We start from the raw sequence: 16426 nt of genomic DNA on the forward strand, positions 1-16426 counted from the left end.
TACCTTTACAGCTATATCAGGGGGTGCCCAAGAAAATCACTGGTGGTCTATTGATCTGTTAATTAGCCCGTTGGAAAACAATAACAATCATCGATACAGATATTAAATATGATACACATCAGTACGAGCTACCTTTCACGAGTTACTGGTCGACACATTGCCCATCCCCGCTCTATATATTCTGAAAAATATGTTTGAATTTATATGAACTCTTTCATTTATTGAGCTAAATAAAGAAACAATAAAAATACCAACAATCAACAACTGAAATAGCATCTACCAGCATTTTTACGATTTGTCCAAAAATGTATTATGCAATAAACAGCGCCTCTCACGACCTGTAGCTTTACATTTTGAAAATAATAATAATAATAATAATAATAATAATAATAATAATAATAATAATAATAATAATAATAATAATAATAATCGCTTATATTCGAGTAAATATAGTGGATTCCAGCTCACGAACTTAATTCGTTCCGTAATATGTTCTTCAACCAAAATTATTTTTACCACTGCAATTAATGTCAATACCATTAAATCGTTCTAATCACAGAAACATGGTATGCTTTATTTTCTCTTTTTTTAAGTGACTTCCTGTGATGAAGAATACAGTCATTGTAACATTTTATTATATATAGGATTTTTTTTAAAACTTTCTTTCACAGCAATATGCTTGGGCTTCTTAATACTACTATTACTAACACTTTTGAAATTATAATGAAGGTTAATACAATACATAGGGTCCAAAAGAGAACTATATATAGGACACAGCACTATAACAAATAAAAGCTACATCATATGTGCGACAGCACTATTAAATGGGTGGAATTATGGGTACCTATTCTGCATGAGTTCCTACCAAGAAATATTGTTCCTGATATAAGGGAGAAAATGTTCACAAAACCTGTTCGTCACAAGAGGTTTTGTGAACCGTGGTTCCACTGTACAATATTTTTTTCTCTTCAGATTTTATAGAACGCATTCTATGTGAATAACGAAAGAAAAGAAAAGAAGAAAAAACTAGATCGAAATGTGGAATCCGCCTTAAAGATGGCTTGGGCTTTTCAATGCTACCAGCTTTGTTATTTTCTCTATATACAATCTGTTAAAAAAATTGGGACATCTTCACTCCTTTAAAAGCCTATACTTTCACGACCGTACGTAGGATAGTTTAATATTTTACCTTAAAATTAACATCTTAAACACCACAAAAGCCTTTTTTTTTTTAATTTACTTCCGATTGTGGATAAGAGTATAAAGATATCAAGAGATGTAGGTGGCCAGTGTTCTTTGATTAGTGGTTCTGGTTTGTCACGATTTGTAATACGCGTAACTAAAGTAGTCATATGTACCAGGGTTGGCAAAAACCATGGTTTTTATTGAAAAAACAAAAAAACCAGTTTTTTTGTTTAAACCCGGTTTTTTGTTTAAACCAGGTTTTTTTGGTTTAAATAATTTGCTCTATGTATTTATATCCCATATGGACAGAAATAAGCTTATTTCGCCTTGGTGTTAGGATGCAACAACCGGGTTATGCTGGAAGAGGTCATATAAGCTTAAAGCGGAATCCAAACCGCTTCTCGGCTTACATCCAAGAGAAATTGTTCTCCATTTGAACTCGAAACCGGGACTAATTGGCTACAAATGCGATACGTCTGCCGACTCACTCACGAAGGATTCCTGATAAAAATACGTTGGACTAATCTTTACATATTTGTTAATATAATCGTCAACAGTCATTTCAGAAGGACAAAAAGATAAACAATTGCACAAGTGGAACCATTATACAGAATTACATATGGACAATTTCAAAGTACTACAGAGTACAGAAGAACTAATTTACTCCAAGTCAGTTCACTACGACTTTTATTAGTCCAAATTAAAGAAAGATAACGACTTACTTTGCATATCAGTAAGAAAAATGAATAAAGATACGAATTATTTGAGTCCACTTTGGCTCTGACCCATTTATACATAAATAGTTACCAAAGATTCTTGTTATTTCAATAATTGCCTCTCGTGGAGTTTGTATGACTCACTCATGAAGTACTCCTGAAAAATACGTTGTACTGATCCTGACATACTTGTTAATATAATCTGCAAGAGTCATTTCAGAAGGTCAAGATAAACAATTGTAAAATTAAACAATTACACAGAATTGTATATAAATCGGGAAACTCCCGCCATAGCCTTGGAAAGATCCTCTTATTACTTTAAATGCAAAGCAATAACGGAAAAATCCCGTTATTGCTTGGCATGTAAAATTTTATGGCCAACGTATCATAATCAGACGCTGAAACTGAGGTATTAAATTACAAATTTAGTCTGTATATATCATTCAATTAAATTAAAACTGAAAGTCTAATCCGAGCTGATGTTGGAAGCTACATTGGCAGTCGATAAATTTTGCCTGTTTCTATCAATATATTTAAGCAACCATGGCTTCTTAATGAAACAACAGGCATTCAGGCATTCAATTTGGTTTCATTTCGTGTGTTTAGGCTAAACACCCTTATGTAATACCGTGGTAAGAAGAAGACTTTCGCTTAAAGTGACATAAGATCCGCTACTTGGTTTACACTTAAAAGAAGAGTTGTCGTTCGGCCGAGAATTGAAGATGGGACGTCTTGATTGAAAGGGAGGTAATACTAATGCAGGTGATATGATATGTGGAAACGTCACCATGAAGTTCATACGATTTAAAGTTTTTTTTTTTTTTTTAATTCAACCAGCTGGTTTAAACCAGCCAACCCTGCCCCCAAGTGAATGTGAATATCAACCATCATGTTAATTTGGATATTCTCAATGCTATCACTCCTCCAACTTCATGATGAATATGCACAGGCCTGCAATGTTTTTAGATTTAAATCAAACTGACAATCTGTGGGATTATGCGAATCAGTGAGTCAAATATACATTCCAATCTTTGTTGGAACTAAGAGATCTATTGATAAGCGCGAGGATAACCTCTATCTACTACATCATAGATCATAGTCAATTCCAAATAGAATCTAGGGCGGCATTAACTAAACGGAATGACAAACATCTTGGCATTTGAAGGCGGCGCTCCAAGTTCCCTATAAATGCCACGTCTATCCCTTGTCATCTGATCGCGCTGTAGTTGGTCTGTTTAGTCATAGCCACACCCCTTTACCACTTGGCAATGTCGCGCCAGAGCTTGCATTTTATTCGTTTAGCTGAAATGCCAAGATGTTTGTCACAGGCTTTAGTAGCATTAGATAAGTTCTATGGAGGAGTATCTTTACTTCTCTGGTGTGCTTATATGTGTATATAAACAAGAACAAATGCAGCATGTAATTCATTTCCCACCATCCATCGACATGTTTTTTGGAAAAAAAAAATTAAATGAAATCTTCCAGTTTACCGTTCCACAATTATGCCCTTTCGGCTAAGGGAAACACTGATTAAAGCAAGTGAATGATGATGGAAGAATTAATGGAATGAGAAAGTTAGTGGAAACGCCAGTACCCCGAGAAAACCCACGGACACGATGTTGTCCACCACAAGAATTGGTCGGAGATCGAACCAGGGACCACACGCATCAGAGGTAAGCCCTCTACCACTGAGCCACCATGCCTCCTGTAACATGTTTCCGGAGTACAATGCTCGGGCGTAATGAGAACTGAAATGTGGATTCGTCTCTTAATCTTGAGTTGAGTTGACTTTGAGTTTTACGTCCCGTTCAGCAGCGAGGCTATATGAGACGTGGACCTACTGATTAACGTGGAATCCGAACCACATGAGCTCCCGCCGGGAATCGAACCCGGGTCTCCCACGCCACAGGCGTGTACGCTAACCGGTCTCTTAATCTTGTTGCTATCTTTCAAGGTACTTATTTTTCCTCATGAACTTTAGTTGTCTTATCAATAATTACATTCTAAGAAAAAGTATTGTACATTTCTAAATAACATTATTTTAAGAGAGCATTCCTTTTTGATTCATCATTCACTATCTACAGAATCAAAATCGTGATTTTGTTTCAACAATGGTACATGCTTAAATGAACCATGTTAAGTGTTAGATATGGTCTCTTATTTAAAAAGAAATTAACTAGAATACAGTTAAGGATGGTCCAATATTTACAATAAATGCGTGACATCTAGTTTGTTTAGTTAAAATAATCTGATCTATTGTAGCAGAATAAAAAATTATTGACTGCATCAGACTGTTGACAAACTACATACTTTTCAACGCTATAAAAATTAGTTTTTATCCATTTCCTCGAAATATACGAAAGAGAGAGAGAGAGTAGATAGATATAACTCTCTTAGGAAACAAACCATACAAAATAGACAAAAGCTAATTCGTTTTACTGGGCACCACAAATGACAAATAGCGAGCTACATAGTATCATAATACAATGTAGTGTCAACGAAATTAGGTACCATTGCTGCGAATATCTTGGAAACGAATTATCCAAAATAGATGTTTGTCAAAAAGTATTGGAAAACCATTAATCCAACAATGGATCGACAGTTGTTAATAATGGTATATATGTGTTTCAAACATGTATAACCCTCAACACTACACTCATGTGAACCCAGTTCTTATTCTTGATATCTGAGCATTCGAGATTAAGAAATAGATGCTTATACCTTGTTCTGAGAAATCATATATTTAACCCTGTAGCTGTACGAATTTCTAAAAAAAACAAAGGTAATTCAACTAAAATTTACTGTTCTGGGTATAAATGGGTAAAATTAACTGTTGTGTCTGGGTATAACAAACAGTTCTGCGAACTCGAAATATTTTAACCGGTGTGAACCGGCTGAATTATACTGCTACTTATAATATTGTGAAGTCTGTAATCAACACCATATGATCATATATTGTATAGCAATACGTAAAAAGCACGTAATACTACAAAAATTTTGTATAATTAGTTTATATCTGGACAACGATGTCACGAGATCGTAAGAATATTTCAGTAACAGATGTATCCACCGCACCTCAGCATATGCTTACATCATTTTACTTTTTTTTTTCTTTCTCCCATTTGAGCTGAATGCCAAAGAAACTTAAACGTTGTGGAATAAGAAAAAAACAAAGAAAGAAAACAGGCACAGTGCCATATTTGGGAAGACAACATAGTATAGTTGTTTATCGAGACGAATTCCTTCTAATTCCGCGGGTCGTGAGGCCACTGTCGCTCCATCACGTGCTTACTCAATGAGCTATGAAGTCCCCTGAACTGTCTTCAATCAAGAAGAACAGTTTATACGAGTTCCATCGATAAATACGTCACCTCAAGTCCCATGCATTACTTTTATTGCTTCCCTATTCCAGGAACAAAAATCTTCGTATATTTTATTTCGAATTAACCTAAGCTCGAAAAAAAAAAAGACAGGGGGAGGGGGGATTTCAGGAATCTTAAAGTGTATGCACTCACCTTAAAGCAATCTTTCCACACAGTCTGATGTAAAATTTTGGAACTTACAACTATTCTTACTAGTGCCAGCTACCGCATTCGTCAGAAATCTTTAACGTTTAATGTGAAGTAGCTAACGAGTTTAGTTGTAACGAACCATATGAAAAAACGCATCTCGTTATCTTTTCCACTTTCACTGTGAGAATCAATACTGAAACCGGAAGTTGCAGTATACTTCTATAACTTCCGGTTTCAATAAAGCTAGAAGGGATCTATTCTTGAAATCCTAAATCCATTATTTTTATATAAAAAAATGTCCTCGTTACCTACTATAGATCGCAGTTATGACTGACCTCGCTATACGGAAATCAATATTAACACCGAATTGGTAGTAACTTCTACCGCTTCCGGTTTTAGTACAGAAATAAGAGCGGAGATGATCCATATTAAGAAATTGCTTCTTGCTTTTACCGTTTCTGCTCTCTGGCGATCAATACTGAAACCGAAAAAGTTAATTTCTACTACTTCTGGTTTGAATTAGAGATGGCCTTTCTAGAAAAATATGATTGTCGATTTTCGGAAATTTCATTTTTCGATTTTTCGTCTTTCGAAAAACCTTTCGTGCTTAGTTTTCCGAAAAAAATCTGTTTTTCGAAAAAATTCTATTTTCGTTTTTCAACCAATTTTTTTGTTTCTCATTTTTCATTTCGGAAAATTCATTTTTCAAAAAAAAAAAAAAAATGTGGCTATCCTTAATTTGAATAGAGGATTATGGAAGGAAATTAATACTATGCTTGAAACACTATTCCACATCAATAGGCTATTACTCTGACGCTAGTTGACAGACGGATATGGCCATTCTATGTATAAGAAATCACAATTTTTAGTTTAACGTCTATGCATAAGACTTTTTCTGCTTATGCATAGCGTTAAGTTGTAAATCAAAAGAGTATTGAACACAATGTTCATATTGAGCTAACTGATCATCGTGAATTAAGATCTCTGAACACCGTGGATGTGAATGATTATTCTGTACTTATAAAATAAATCTTAACCATTTAAACTCACTTCCCAGGGACGGATCCAGGGAGGCAATCGCCCCCCTTCCCCCCAGAAGAGGAAACTTTCTTATTTTATATATAAATAAAACCCATCCCAGAGTTTGGAACTCTTAAAAGTAGCTCTAAGTAGCAGTATTCCAAGCCACCACCACCCAGAAGTCCGTCCTGGATCCGCCACTGTCACTTCCTTCTATGACATAAATAACATTAAATGGGTTCATTCACCGTTGAATAACAACTACATAATTAATTCCACGCTGAGTGCTATCATTCACAAAGCTTTTGTAACATCGAAGAAAAATTCTTCTCTTTGACTCCGCGTCATAGTGAAAGAATGCTATGCATTTCGCGACATACCTATTATCCAGTTACAATTGTCAGTTACTCTTGAATGTGCTAATAACCAACAAATTCGGTAAGTACAAGAGTATTTGAATCCCATAGTTTGATCTGTTATAAAACTGTAGCTCGTATCAAAAGAGCCCATTGTGCTACGAAACATCCCCACGAAACTACGTAACGAACATAAAAATCTTGTTTTCGGGTGTGATTTCAACACTACTTGAAATGTATTAAATAAACAGTTTAAAGTACGAATACCCAATCGTGTACTTGTTTACGTGCCTATAAACAGATAAACACTTTCCTTGCCTACTGTCAGATAGCACACAATCCAAATAAAATTTGGCTGCATAAATACAGGAAATTATTCCATAATGGGGTAAATATTTTACTATAATAAAACTGATATATCGATTTTTAATACTGTACCATATAATAAAACACAAAATTCTTCGAAAAAGGATACACTTTGATGACACCGCTTTGCGTTCCAAGAGCAACTAATCGAAGAACTGGGTCCCATGCTATGGCTGTTGGTTTGGATGGAAATCCATGTTGTACAGTCTGAAAATAAAAATAAAAATAAATTAGTATTGTAAACTGAAATATAACCTTTCAGAAAAAAATTATCACTAGTGTATTTTTGTACCTGCAACTACAGTCCTCGACAAGCAGTAAGTTGAATAACAAATATGTCTATTAATTAAATTCTTATTCACACATTTTCGAATTTGCAAATGGTCACATTTTGCTGTCGACAATCTTACCTTTTTACGTCTACATGCATATATTAGAATAAGTCGTTTAACATACTGGGAGAAACCAATACTGTTCATTATGAAGTGAAAAGGATAATTGATACAGAAGAAGTAATAAAATGATAATTTTTTATTACATAAAAAACAACAAGGTTCATTTTTAAGACTGTTTAGGTTTCACGATTTTAATGAAAGTGGAATTTCGTGTATTGTGTACCGTGAAGTGAAATTTTTACTGAAGTTAATTTTTCTCCCCCTTTTCAGACTGAAATGCTTATTTAAATATCACCCCTGAAAAGATTTCGTAAATTTGTACTTGCATAGTAAAATTCTCAGGTAAATATTCAGACCAGAGAGGAATGGGAATGCGAAATGGCGGGAACTTCATAACGAAGAACTGCATAATTTATAACGTTTACTTTACATCGTTAGCATCATTAAGTTTAGGAGGCTCACATGAGATCATGTAGCCAGAGTAGAAGGAAGTAAAAAAACCTTAGAAACCCAATCAGATAAAAACCATTAGGAAGACATAGTCGCAGAAGGGAGGACATTAAGACAGATCTCGTAGAAACAGAAATACGAAGTAGAAACTTGATCCAGCTGGCTAAGGACAGAAGTCAATGCAGAGCTTCAGTGAATGCAGCATTGAAACATCGGGTTCCATAGGCCATACAGTTAGTGCGATTTAAAATAATAATAATAATAATAATAATAATAATAATAATAATAATAATAATAATAATAATAATAATAATAATAATAATAGTACAATTCCCATATTTAAATACAAAATGTTTAGTTTTATAGCATAGTACTCTGATCAGAAATAAGTAATGAACACCTGAGGTTCATAAACTTTAGTCGAAGAGAAAATAAAATGTCCGTTCGAAAATGAATAAATTCCAATCAATGACGTTAGCACTTGTTAATGTCATATCTCATAGTTACCAAAAGTGACTAGTTAAACCTTAAAGGATTTCCGAAAAATACAATGCATCTCAAGTTATCATTTATTTTAATGTTATAACTGAAATTTAAAGTTATGAGCAATTGAGTTCCTAAAACTCCCCTAAAATAGATTCTGTTGGTTGTTCCATTACACCCTTCATGTAAAGAAAATACTCAAAACATAATGTGAATACCTGAATTTAAGAGTATGCATTTTGTATTACATTTACATTTATGGGGAAATATCGACTGTCCACAGATCATGATCCGCTCGTAGAAAAGAAGAAATTACACATAGAACCACATATATTAATGTATATTTTCGATCAATACATAATATGGTGACATTTCTATTTCTCACCAGCCACGTCTTACAACACAACAATCGGCAGTGTATTGGCCTTCCACCTGCCCTATCTTCCTTTACCATCCATATTGAATCCATGTAAGTGAATGAGATATTCGTATTCTGAATCAAATCACATGTACGAAGTTTCGTGCTGTATGTTCAGCAGTACCATCATTCCAGGTTTTGCTTAGTGAGGAAAGAAAACTCCAACGAGGTAAGTAGCTTTTATATATATATATATATATATTACTACCATGTATTATTAAAATCTATATACTTCTTGAACTCAGGGGGAGCAATACCTGCAATATAATCAATTTGCCTAAGTAAATGACAACGTAGACAATTACACGACTAACATTGCAGTAAATCATCCTTTATAAATCTGTCAATAGAATTTCAATAACTGCAACGTTTTCCGAATAAATGTGTAAGAGATTTATTAATACATAAGATTCCAAAAACGGTACGATACAGAATTTCACCACTGCTTTGAATATGCAAAGAATACCGCATAATGAAACTGTGGTACAGGAATAGAATTTGGATATTGCAATATCCTCTTATATTTGTAAATAACAACATGTGCTTCTCCATGAGGATCATCAAGCAGCCGACAAACCACCTACGAAGAAGTACGAAGAGAACACGGAGAGCCACGAAGGACCCCTACAACCCCTCCACAAACTCCGCCTCCAAAATAGGCTATAAAAGAGCACGTCGAGAATGACAGTGCAATCTTTGCGCAAAATAGGAACCCTCGTTATGCAGAGATGGCGATGCAACGCCACATCACCAAACTGAAAGAGCGGATGAAAAATCAAAATCCTATCAAAACAACTCTGGTAGACTTCTGTAAGAAACACAGGACCGGGACTACATCATCACCATTGTTTGGAATCTTACTGCCATTGGTCAATGAAACCAAGTACCTCGGGGCCATCCTGGATCACCACCTGACGTTTGCATGACACCTCTCTATAACAACCTCGGCCACGAGAACATTTTGAGCACTGCTGTCCATTCTTCCCAGTGAATGCTTCATCCACAGAACAAGGAAGAACATCTATGAAGTCTGCATCACGTCAATCCTACTGTACACTCAATCAGCTGAGAGCATGCATCACATTACCAACACCGAAAACTCCAAATTGTGCAGAACAAGGCAGAATTAGTTATAACCAGACACACCTTAGGGACCAGAATGCCCAGATCCACGAAACTCTCGAGCTCCTGCTCCTTCAGACAGTTCGAGAACAACTCTCATCCCGATTCTGGACAACCACTCCAACCCCAGAATTGCAGCCATCGGAACAACGTGCCACGCCGAGAGATCTACAAGATGCCACGACTGCCCTACGGGATTCCACCAATCAAACGGACAACACTGAGGGTCTGCGACAGTTGCAATCCTAACAAAGACATACGATGAACTCCAAACGTCAGCACAGAACAACACACATGCAGAACAAGATCTTACTCTCGTAACTTGGAACAATAAAACCTGCTATTACCAATGAATGAATGTGATGACATAGTTCATTCCTACCCTTCTCTTTGCGCTGCTCTGGGCAAGCGGTTCCTATCCTATCTCCGCGCTCTACGGGCAGGAGATCCAACCTCTCATATAGAATGGTCTATTACTTAGAGGAAAATACTTATTTGTAGCATAATGTACAAAGAACTTGTATAGAACTTTTGTAATAAATAGGCGAGAGAAAAGAAAATACCTTGAGTACCATCTCTACCATACATTACTACATTTTTTAACCCGGCGCCAAATCTCTCAGACCCGTGTTACCTGTTTTTGTAGCCTGTCACTAGTAGCTGGCCGTTGGTTCCGACTGGGGTTCAAATTGAAACTTTTATTTTTCAATGGATACTTGTGAATATGATTACAAAATAAAATTATCAACAAAAAAATTAAAGAAAAATTATCAGGTAAAGATTTAAAATTTAACAAATGGGTCTGTGAGACTACGTGCCAGTGCTCAAGTCACATTAACGAGTGCCAGTGCCGCCGGGTTAATACCAAATTCCACAAATATGTGAAACATTTAAAGTGATTATAATACAGGCTACAATTGATCTTCCTCTTGAATATTTCAATGTTTTGCTTGCTTTTCTTCGTTGTTTTTTTTTTTTTTTTCACTCAATTTAAAATATAGCTTTTCCTGTATTTAATTTAAGAGAAGAGAGGAACGCATACTCATTGGAAAGTAAAATGTCAATGTAACCAAAGCGTAAAGTTCATATAAATTAATTCTGCCTGTTTTGACATGGATCACAGATGTAGATATATAGATTCGACGTCTGCAGACTAGCCAACATATGCTGTGAGGACAGACAAGAGGGGAAAACATGGATTAGAAATATGACAGGAGTGACAAATACCGTGAAGATTCAAATGGTTGTAGGCCGCACACATTGGAATACCAAAAAAACAGCCCATGACTGTATACCAACAGAAAAGAATAGGCCAAAAAATGTCCTCATACAACCATTGAGTGGTGGTGTTATACGTGGAACAGCCCATGACTGTATACCAACAGAAAAGAATAGGCCAAAAAATGTCCTCATACAACCATTGAGTGGTGGTGTTATACGTGGAACAGCCCATGACTGTATACCAACAGAAAAGAATAGGCCAAAAAATGTCCTCATACAACCATTGAGTGGTGGTGTTATACGTGGAACAGCCCATGACTGTATACCAACAGAAAAGAATAGGCCAAAAAATGTCCTCATACAACCACTGAGTGGTGGTGTTATACGTGGAACAGCCCATGACTGTATACCAACAGAAAAGAATAGGCCAAAAAATGTCCTCATACAACCATTGAGTGGTGGTGTTATACGTGGAACAGCCCATGACTGTATACCAACAGAAAAGAATAGGCCAAAAAATGTCCTCATACAACCACTGAGTGGTGGTGTTATACGTGGAACAGCCTATGACTGTATATCCACAGAAACGAATAGGCCAAAAAATGTCCTCATACAACCATTAAGTGGTGGTGTTATACGTAGAACTGTCTAAATTAGATCGCTGTGCGAAAAACTTGGGGGAAATTCTTGTCCAGCAATGCATTCATAATAGTTGATTGAGACGTTATACACTTATGAACCAAGAAACTACATATTAACTGCCATGTCTGTGTCTAACTTCAAAACCTGCATGTGATAACAGCTATTTGTTTTTATTCCTTCTTCTGTTGAATTAAAAAAAGAAAATGTTTATTAGAACAACTTGCTGCAGGCAATAATCCATCATCACATTACAAACAACCCCAATCCACGAAGTGTTTCTCACGTGACGATATATATTACAAACGGACATTCTCTTTCATAAAATATTTTATAACATTATCTGCAACTGACAGTTTTCAATCCACAATTTAAACACTCATCACTTGCAGAATTTTTAAATATTATTATTTTTATTTATTTAATGAAAATAAACACACACATAAAATTACCAAACTGCAGGATCACGAATCAATTTGGAATAATCTCAAAGATAAAGTTGTTAACGACACTCACAGTTAACATTTAACACAGCATATCGAAATAAAAGGCGTTATAATTAAATAAAACTACTGCTATTTCGTGTTTATTACTTTTAAGCAATGAATAGCTTCATTATATTATTATTATTGTCATGTAGCGGTTGGTATGCGGCATTTTCCATGCCTGCATATGGAAGAATCTCCATAGCATGCCAGAAGATGGCACTTAAGTAGCTTCACATCAGTCCTTGAGTAGCGCAACAAACCAGTGCTGCCATACTTATCATAATGGAGCTAAATCGAACAATAATCTGTTCGCACGTCTAATGTAGCATCTGGTATTACGAATCTATAGCACCATTTACCACTTTATTTCTTCTTTTATACGTCCTAAAAACTGACGACGGTAAAGGCAAAAGCAGTGATGAGGTGGATAAGAGAAGTCTACTCATGTCTCAGATTCAATCAGGGTGGATCAACTTAAATAAGTCTGATTTAAAATCACTTGATTTTTAAAATAAAAATTGTTGATTTAAATCAATATCCGAAATAAATTAATTTAAAGCGAAAATAAGTAAAATCCATTTCTGTTCTGTTATTTCGATTATGGAAGATAATAATCATAATACAATGAGACTCAAATGTATATACAATATAGTATGAAAACGAGTGTAATGCATAGGATGATTAGGGAAAATCCTGTTTTGAACAGGTAATGGGTGAACCTTGCTTTCTTCTCTTCGTAACACAGAGTTTGTAAATCGTTAACTATCTCAACGGGGAAATCACCATTCGACATTTAAGACGAAAATTATTTTATGTGCGCGTCTGTTTGTTCCCAAATAGAGGCGTATTTTGAGGGATTCCCTCTCCGAAACTTTTTTTTTTTCTAGATGTAACTTTATGAGAAATTTGTGTGTTATATGTATTCCCTGCTGCAAGCTAATTCCGATTTTTTTTTAAATATGCTCCTACCAAACATCAATAACTTTTGTGAAAAAAACCGTAATATTGATAAAAGTTGCTGTACTTCTCCCTTAATGCGAAGTACCTCAAGTGGTAGAGCGTTGGCTTTGCATTCGGAAGGTCGCGGGTTCGATTCCCGCTGCCAACCATCCTGATTGGGGTTTTCCAGGGTTTCTCTCAATCCTACCAGGCAAATGCCGGGATGGTACCTACTAAAACAGGCCCTGGCCGATACCTTTTCAAATCCTTTCCATTGTTGTTGTTGTTGTTATTATTATTATTGTTAGATATCCAGTATAAAATGGCCTCAGAGCTGTTAAATAAAAAAAAATAAATACATTGTTTGGGATTGAAATAGGTTAACGATTGGGGATTAATTCAAAATTTAATCCCAATACTTTCACTTACATGGCACAATTAACATTTAATGCTAAATCCTAATGTTTTTTTTTATTTCTTCAGTTCGCGACTTTTATTATACGAGAAGATAGGTTCGATTTAAATAAAAAAAAAAACCGATTTACATTTTTAAAAATCAACAAAAATGATTTTTAATAAAATCATTATTTTTTCCACCCTGGGTTCAATCAAAAACAATATTAAGTATAGGTTGGGCTATCATTTCTTTTAACTCCAAGCTATACTTAATACTGTTTCTGACTGTACAAGAAGAAGAAGAAAAAAAAAGATGTATGTGAAAGGCTTTTCAGCTATCTTCCCGTGTGCTCTAAAAACTGTCAAGATTAAACTCATTCTTTATAAACTCTAATTAGACTAGGGCTATGCAGTAGAGTCCCTACAAACTCGGCCCTCTATAACCGGACAGTGAATAACTCGGCCATACCCTGGTAGGGCGAAAAAAAAAAACCCTGCGTGCAAACCCATTTATGCCTACATACAGAATTTTTCTGAGATTTGTTTTTATCAGGTAAATTACTGTACAGTACGTATTTATTAATTTTTATTTTCGTGTATAGTAAAGGCTCTATGCCTTCATAAAGTACATACTTTTCCTTTGTTTAAGGGTAATTGGACAGTTTATTCCCTGTTGTATTCTTAAGTAACCAATACATACAAGTACAGTAGTGTATTTTCTGGGGAAACACACGTACTTATTCTTTTTCAATCCCATTCTCGTAACCCAACATTTTCACAAACTCTGCCACCCTTCCACACTCATTCGGCTGAGTTTTCGGGACGCTACTGTAAAACAAACAAACAAACAAAAAACTACGGGAAGAAATCTTCAAACTAAGATCCACTTATTTACAAGGATATGGACTCCGATATAGGGAACTTCTTCCGTATATGTTATTCCCAAAATCCTACTTCTTTTTTTTTTTAACTAGTTTTAGAGGTGATTTTGCAAAATTTTAATATAAGTTATCCTCATATTGAATGTGGGCCCCCAAAAAGCTTTGGACCCCACTAAGTAAATTTCTGTGTATGTGGCTGCCGTTTATCAACTACTCTCCTTTTCCTGCCACGGTCAATTTTACGCGTACATCCTGATATAGTTCCCTCTCAACCGAAGTCCCAAATAGTTTTCACCTTCTTTTCTTAATTTACATCTTAAGATTATTATTTTCTCTCCTACTATTTCTAATGCTTTCTAATTCGTTTACCGTTCGACTCAGGTTATTTTCTCCGTTCTTCTTCACATTCACATTTCGAAATCCATCAACCTTTTTCTTATTGCATTTGCGTAACGTCCATCCATCTCCCTCTTAGTGCAATACTCTTCATGAAATATTTCATGAGTCCGTTTCTTAACTTTATCTAAGAATTCATAAAATAACTTTTCTTCTCCGTAAATACTTCTTTCACCATTCCTATCCTTGCTTCTATTTCACGATCGCATTTCATGTTCTCAACAATAACTCTATCCACATATCGAAAACTTATCATCTGTTCTTCTTTCTCTCTACTTCGCTGTAATAACCGCTTCGTTCCAATCACCATTGCTTTTGTGTTTCTAAGAGCTATGCAATATTTTGACTTTCTGCTATGCAATATTTTGACTTTCTGTTTGATGCACTTCACATGCAACTTTCTGCTTGATATAAATAGATAAGTCTTCAGTTCTACAGTAATTAAATTTTTGGTCATGGCCGCTCACAGAAGGGGTAAGGGCAGTTGTCCCTCCCTAGATTTTCGAAGGGTGTTCAGTTCTTGGTAATAATGTCAAAACACTAATTTTCTCTTATATACTACAGTACTATAGTTTATTTACTGTAGTTAATAAGGGCATGCGCGTTGTTTTATATGATATATTATGTGTATCGAAAAGTAAATGAAAAAATGAAATGAAATCTTTAAGTTTTACGTCCCACGGTTATGCCGATTAGGCTAAAGGAGACTGTGATGATGAGAGATGAGTGAAATGGTGGAATGAAGTGGGAGGAAACGGGAGAACCCCGAGAAAACCCACGAGCACGGTGTTTGTAAACCACAAAGTCCACACGGCGCGAGCTGAGATCAAACTGTATCGAAAAGTGTTATATACGCGAGTGTGCTTGTGTGTCAGTTTATTGACCTCCCTGGAAAAATTCCTGCTGGTGTTGCCGCCTCCAGTCGTTATTGCTATATATGCTATAGTACATCTATACCAGTATACAAGCCTTAGCAGGAATAGAATGACATTTCATTGCTTATAAAGGGTGATCCATCCTGAGGTACTTTTTTCAATGGGGATTTTTTTTTAAAACAAATCACGCGTGATTAGTGTCAAGCTACTATTGCAGTGTGGCTCAGTATTGAGTACTATTTCATTATGGAAAGACTTACACCGGAAGTCCCCAAAATGTGGAGCTGCATTACGAACATCAGTGCTCTATGAAACAATGTACAGTCGGAATAGTGAACCCACTGAACGCACTATCAAAAAATTTCGAACCGAATTTATATTGGATGGTCAACGACCGAACACATCATGTCCAGCATATAGCAGTGGTAGCTGAGTGTGTGCAAGACAGTCTTTCGATCAGAGGCGGATCCAGGACGGACTTCTGGAGGGGGGGGGGTTGTAATACAGCCACTTAGAGCTACTTTTAAGAGTTCAAAATCTGGGATGGGTTTTGTTTTTATATAAGGAA

The 16426-nt window shown here is 35.6% G+C and overlaps 1 protein-coding gene across 4 annotated transcripts in view; it reads right to left on the reverse strand.

Annotated features, from left to right (window-relative positions):
• The window catches only part of l(2)gl (LLGL domain-containing protein l(2)gl), a 243921-nt gene that overhangs the window by 115582 nt on the left and 111913 nt on the right, over positions 1-16426 (reverse strand). For all 4 annotated transcript variants that reach the window (XM_081747438.1, XM_081747437.1, XM_081747435.1 and 1 more), the window contains exon 3: positions 7265-7362. In XM_081747438.1, the coding sequence (XP_081603564.1) occupies positions 7265-7362 (98 nt within the window). The remainder of the gene's footprint in view (positions 1-7264; positions 7363-16426) is intronic.

This window comes from Thermobia domestica, unplaced genomic scaffold (genome assembly GCF_964235325.1).
Source record: "Thermobia domestica unplaced genomic scaffold, izTheDome1.hap1.1 HAP1_SCAFFOLD_239, whole genome shotgun sequence".
In the NCBI taxonomy this organism is placed as follows: domain Eukaryota; kingdom Metazoa; phylum Arthropoda; class Insecta; order Zygentoma; family Lepismatidae; genus Thermobia; species Thermobia domestica.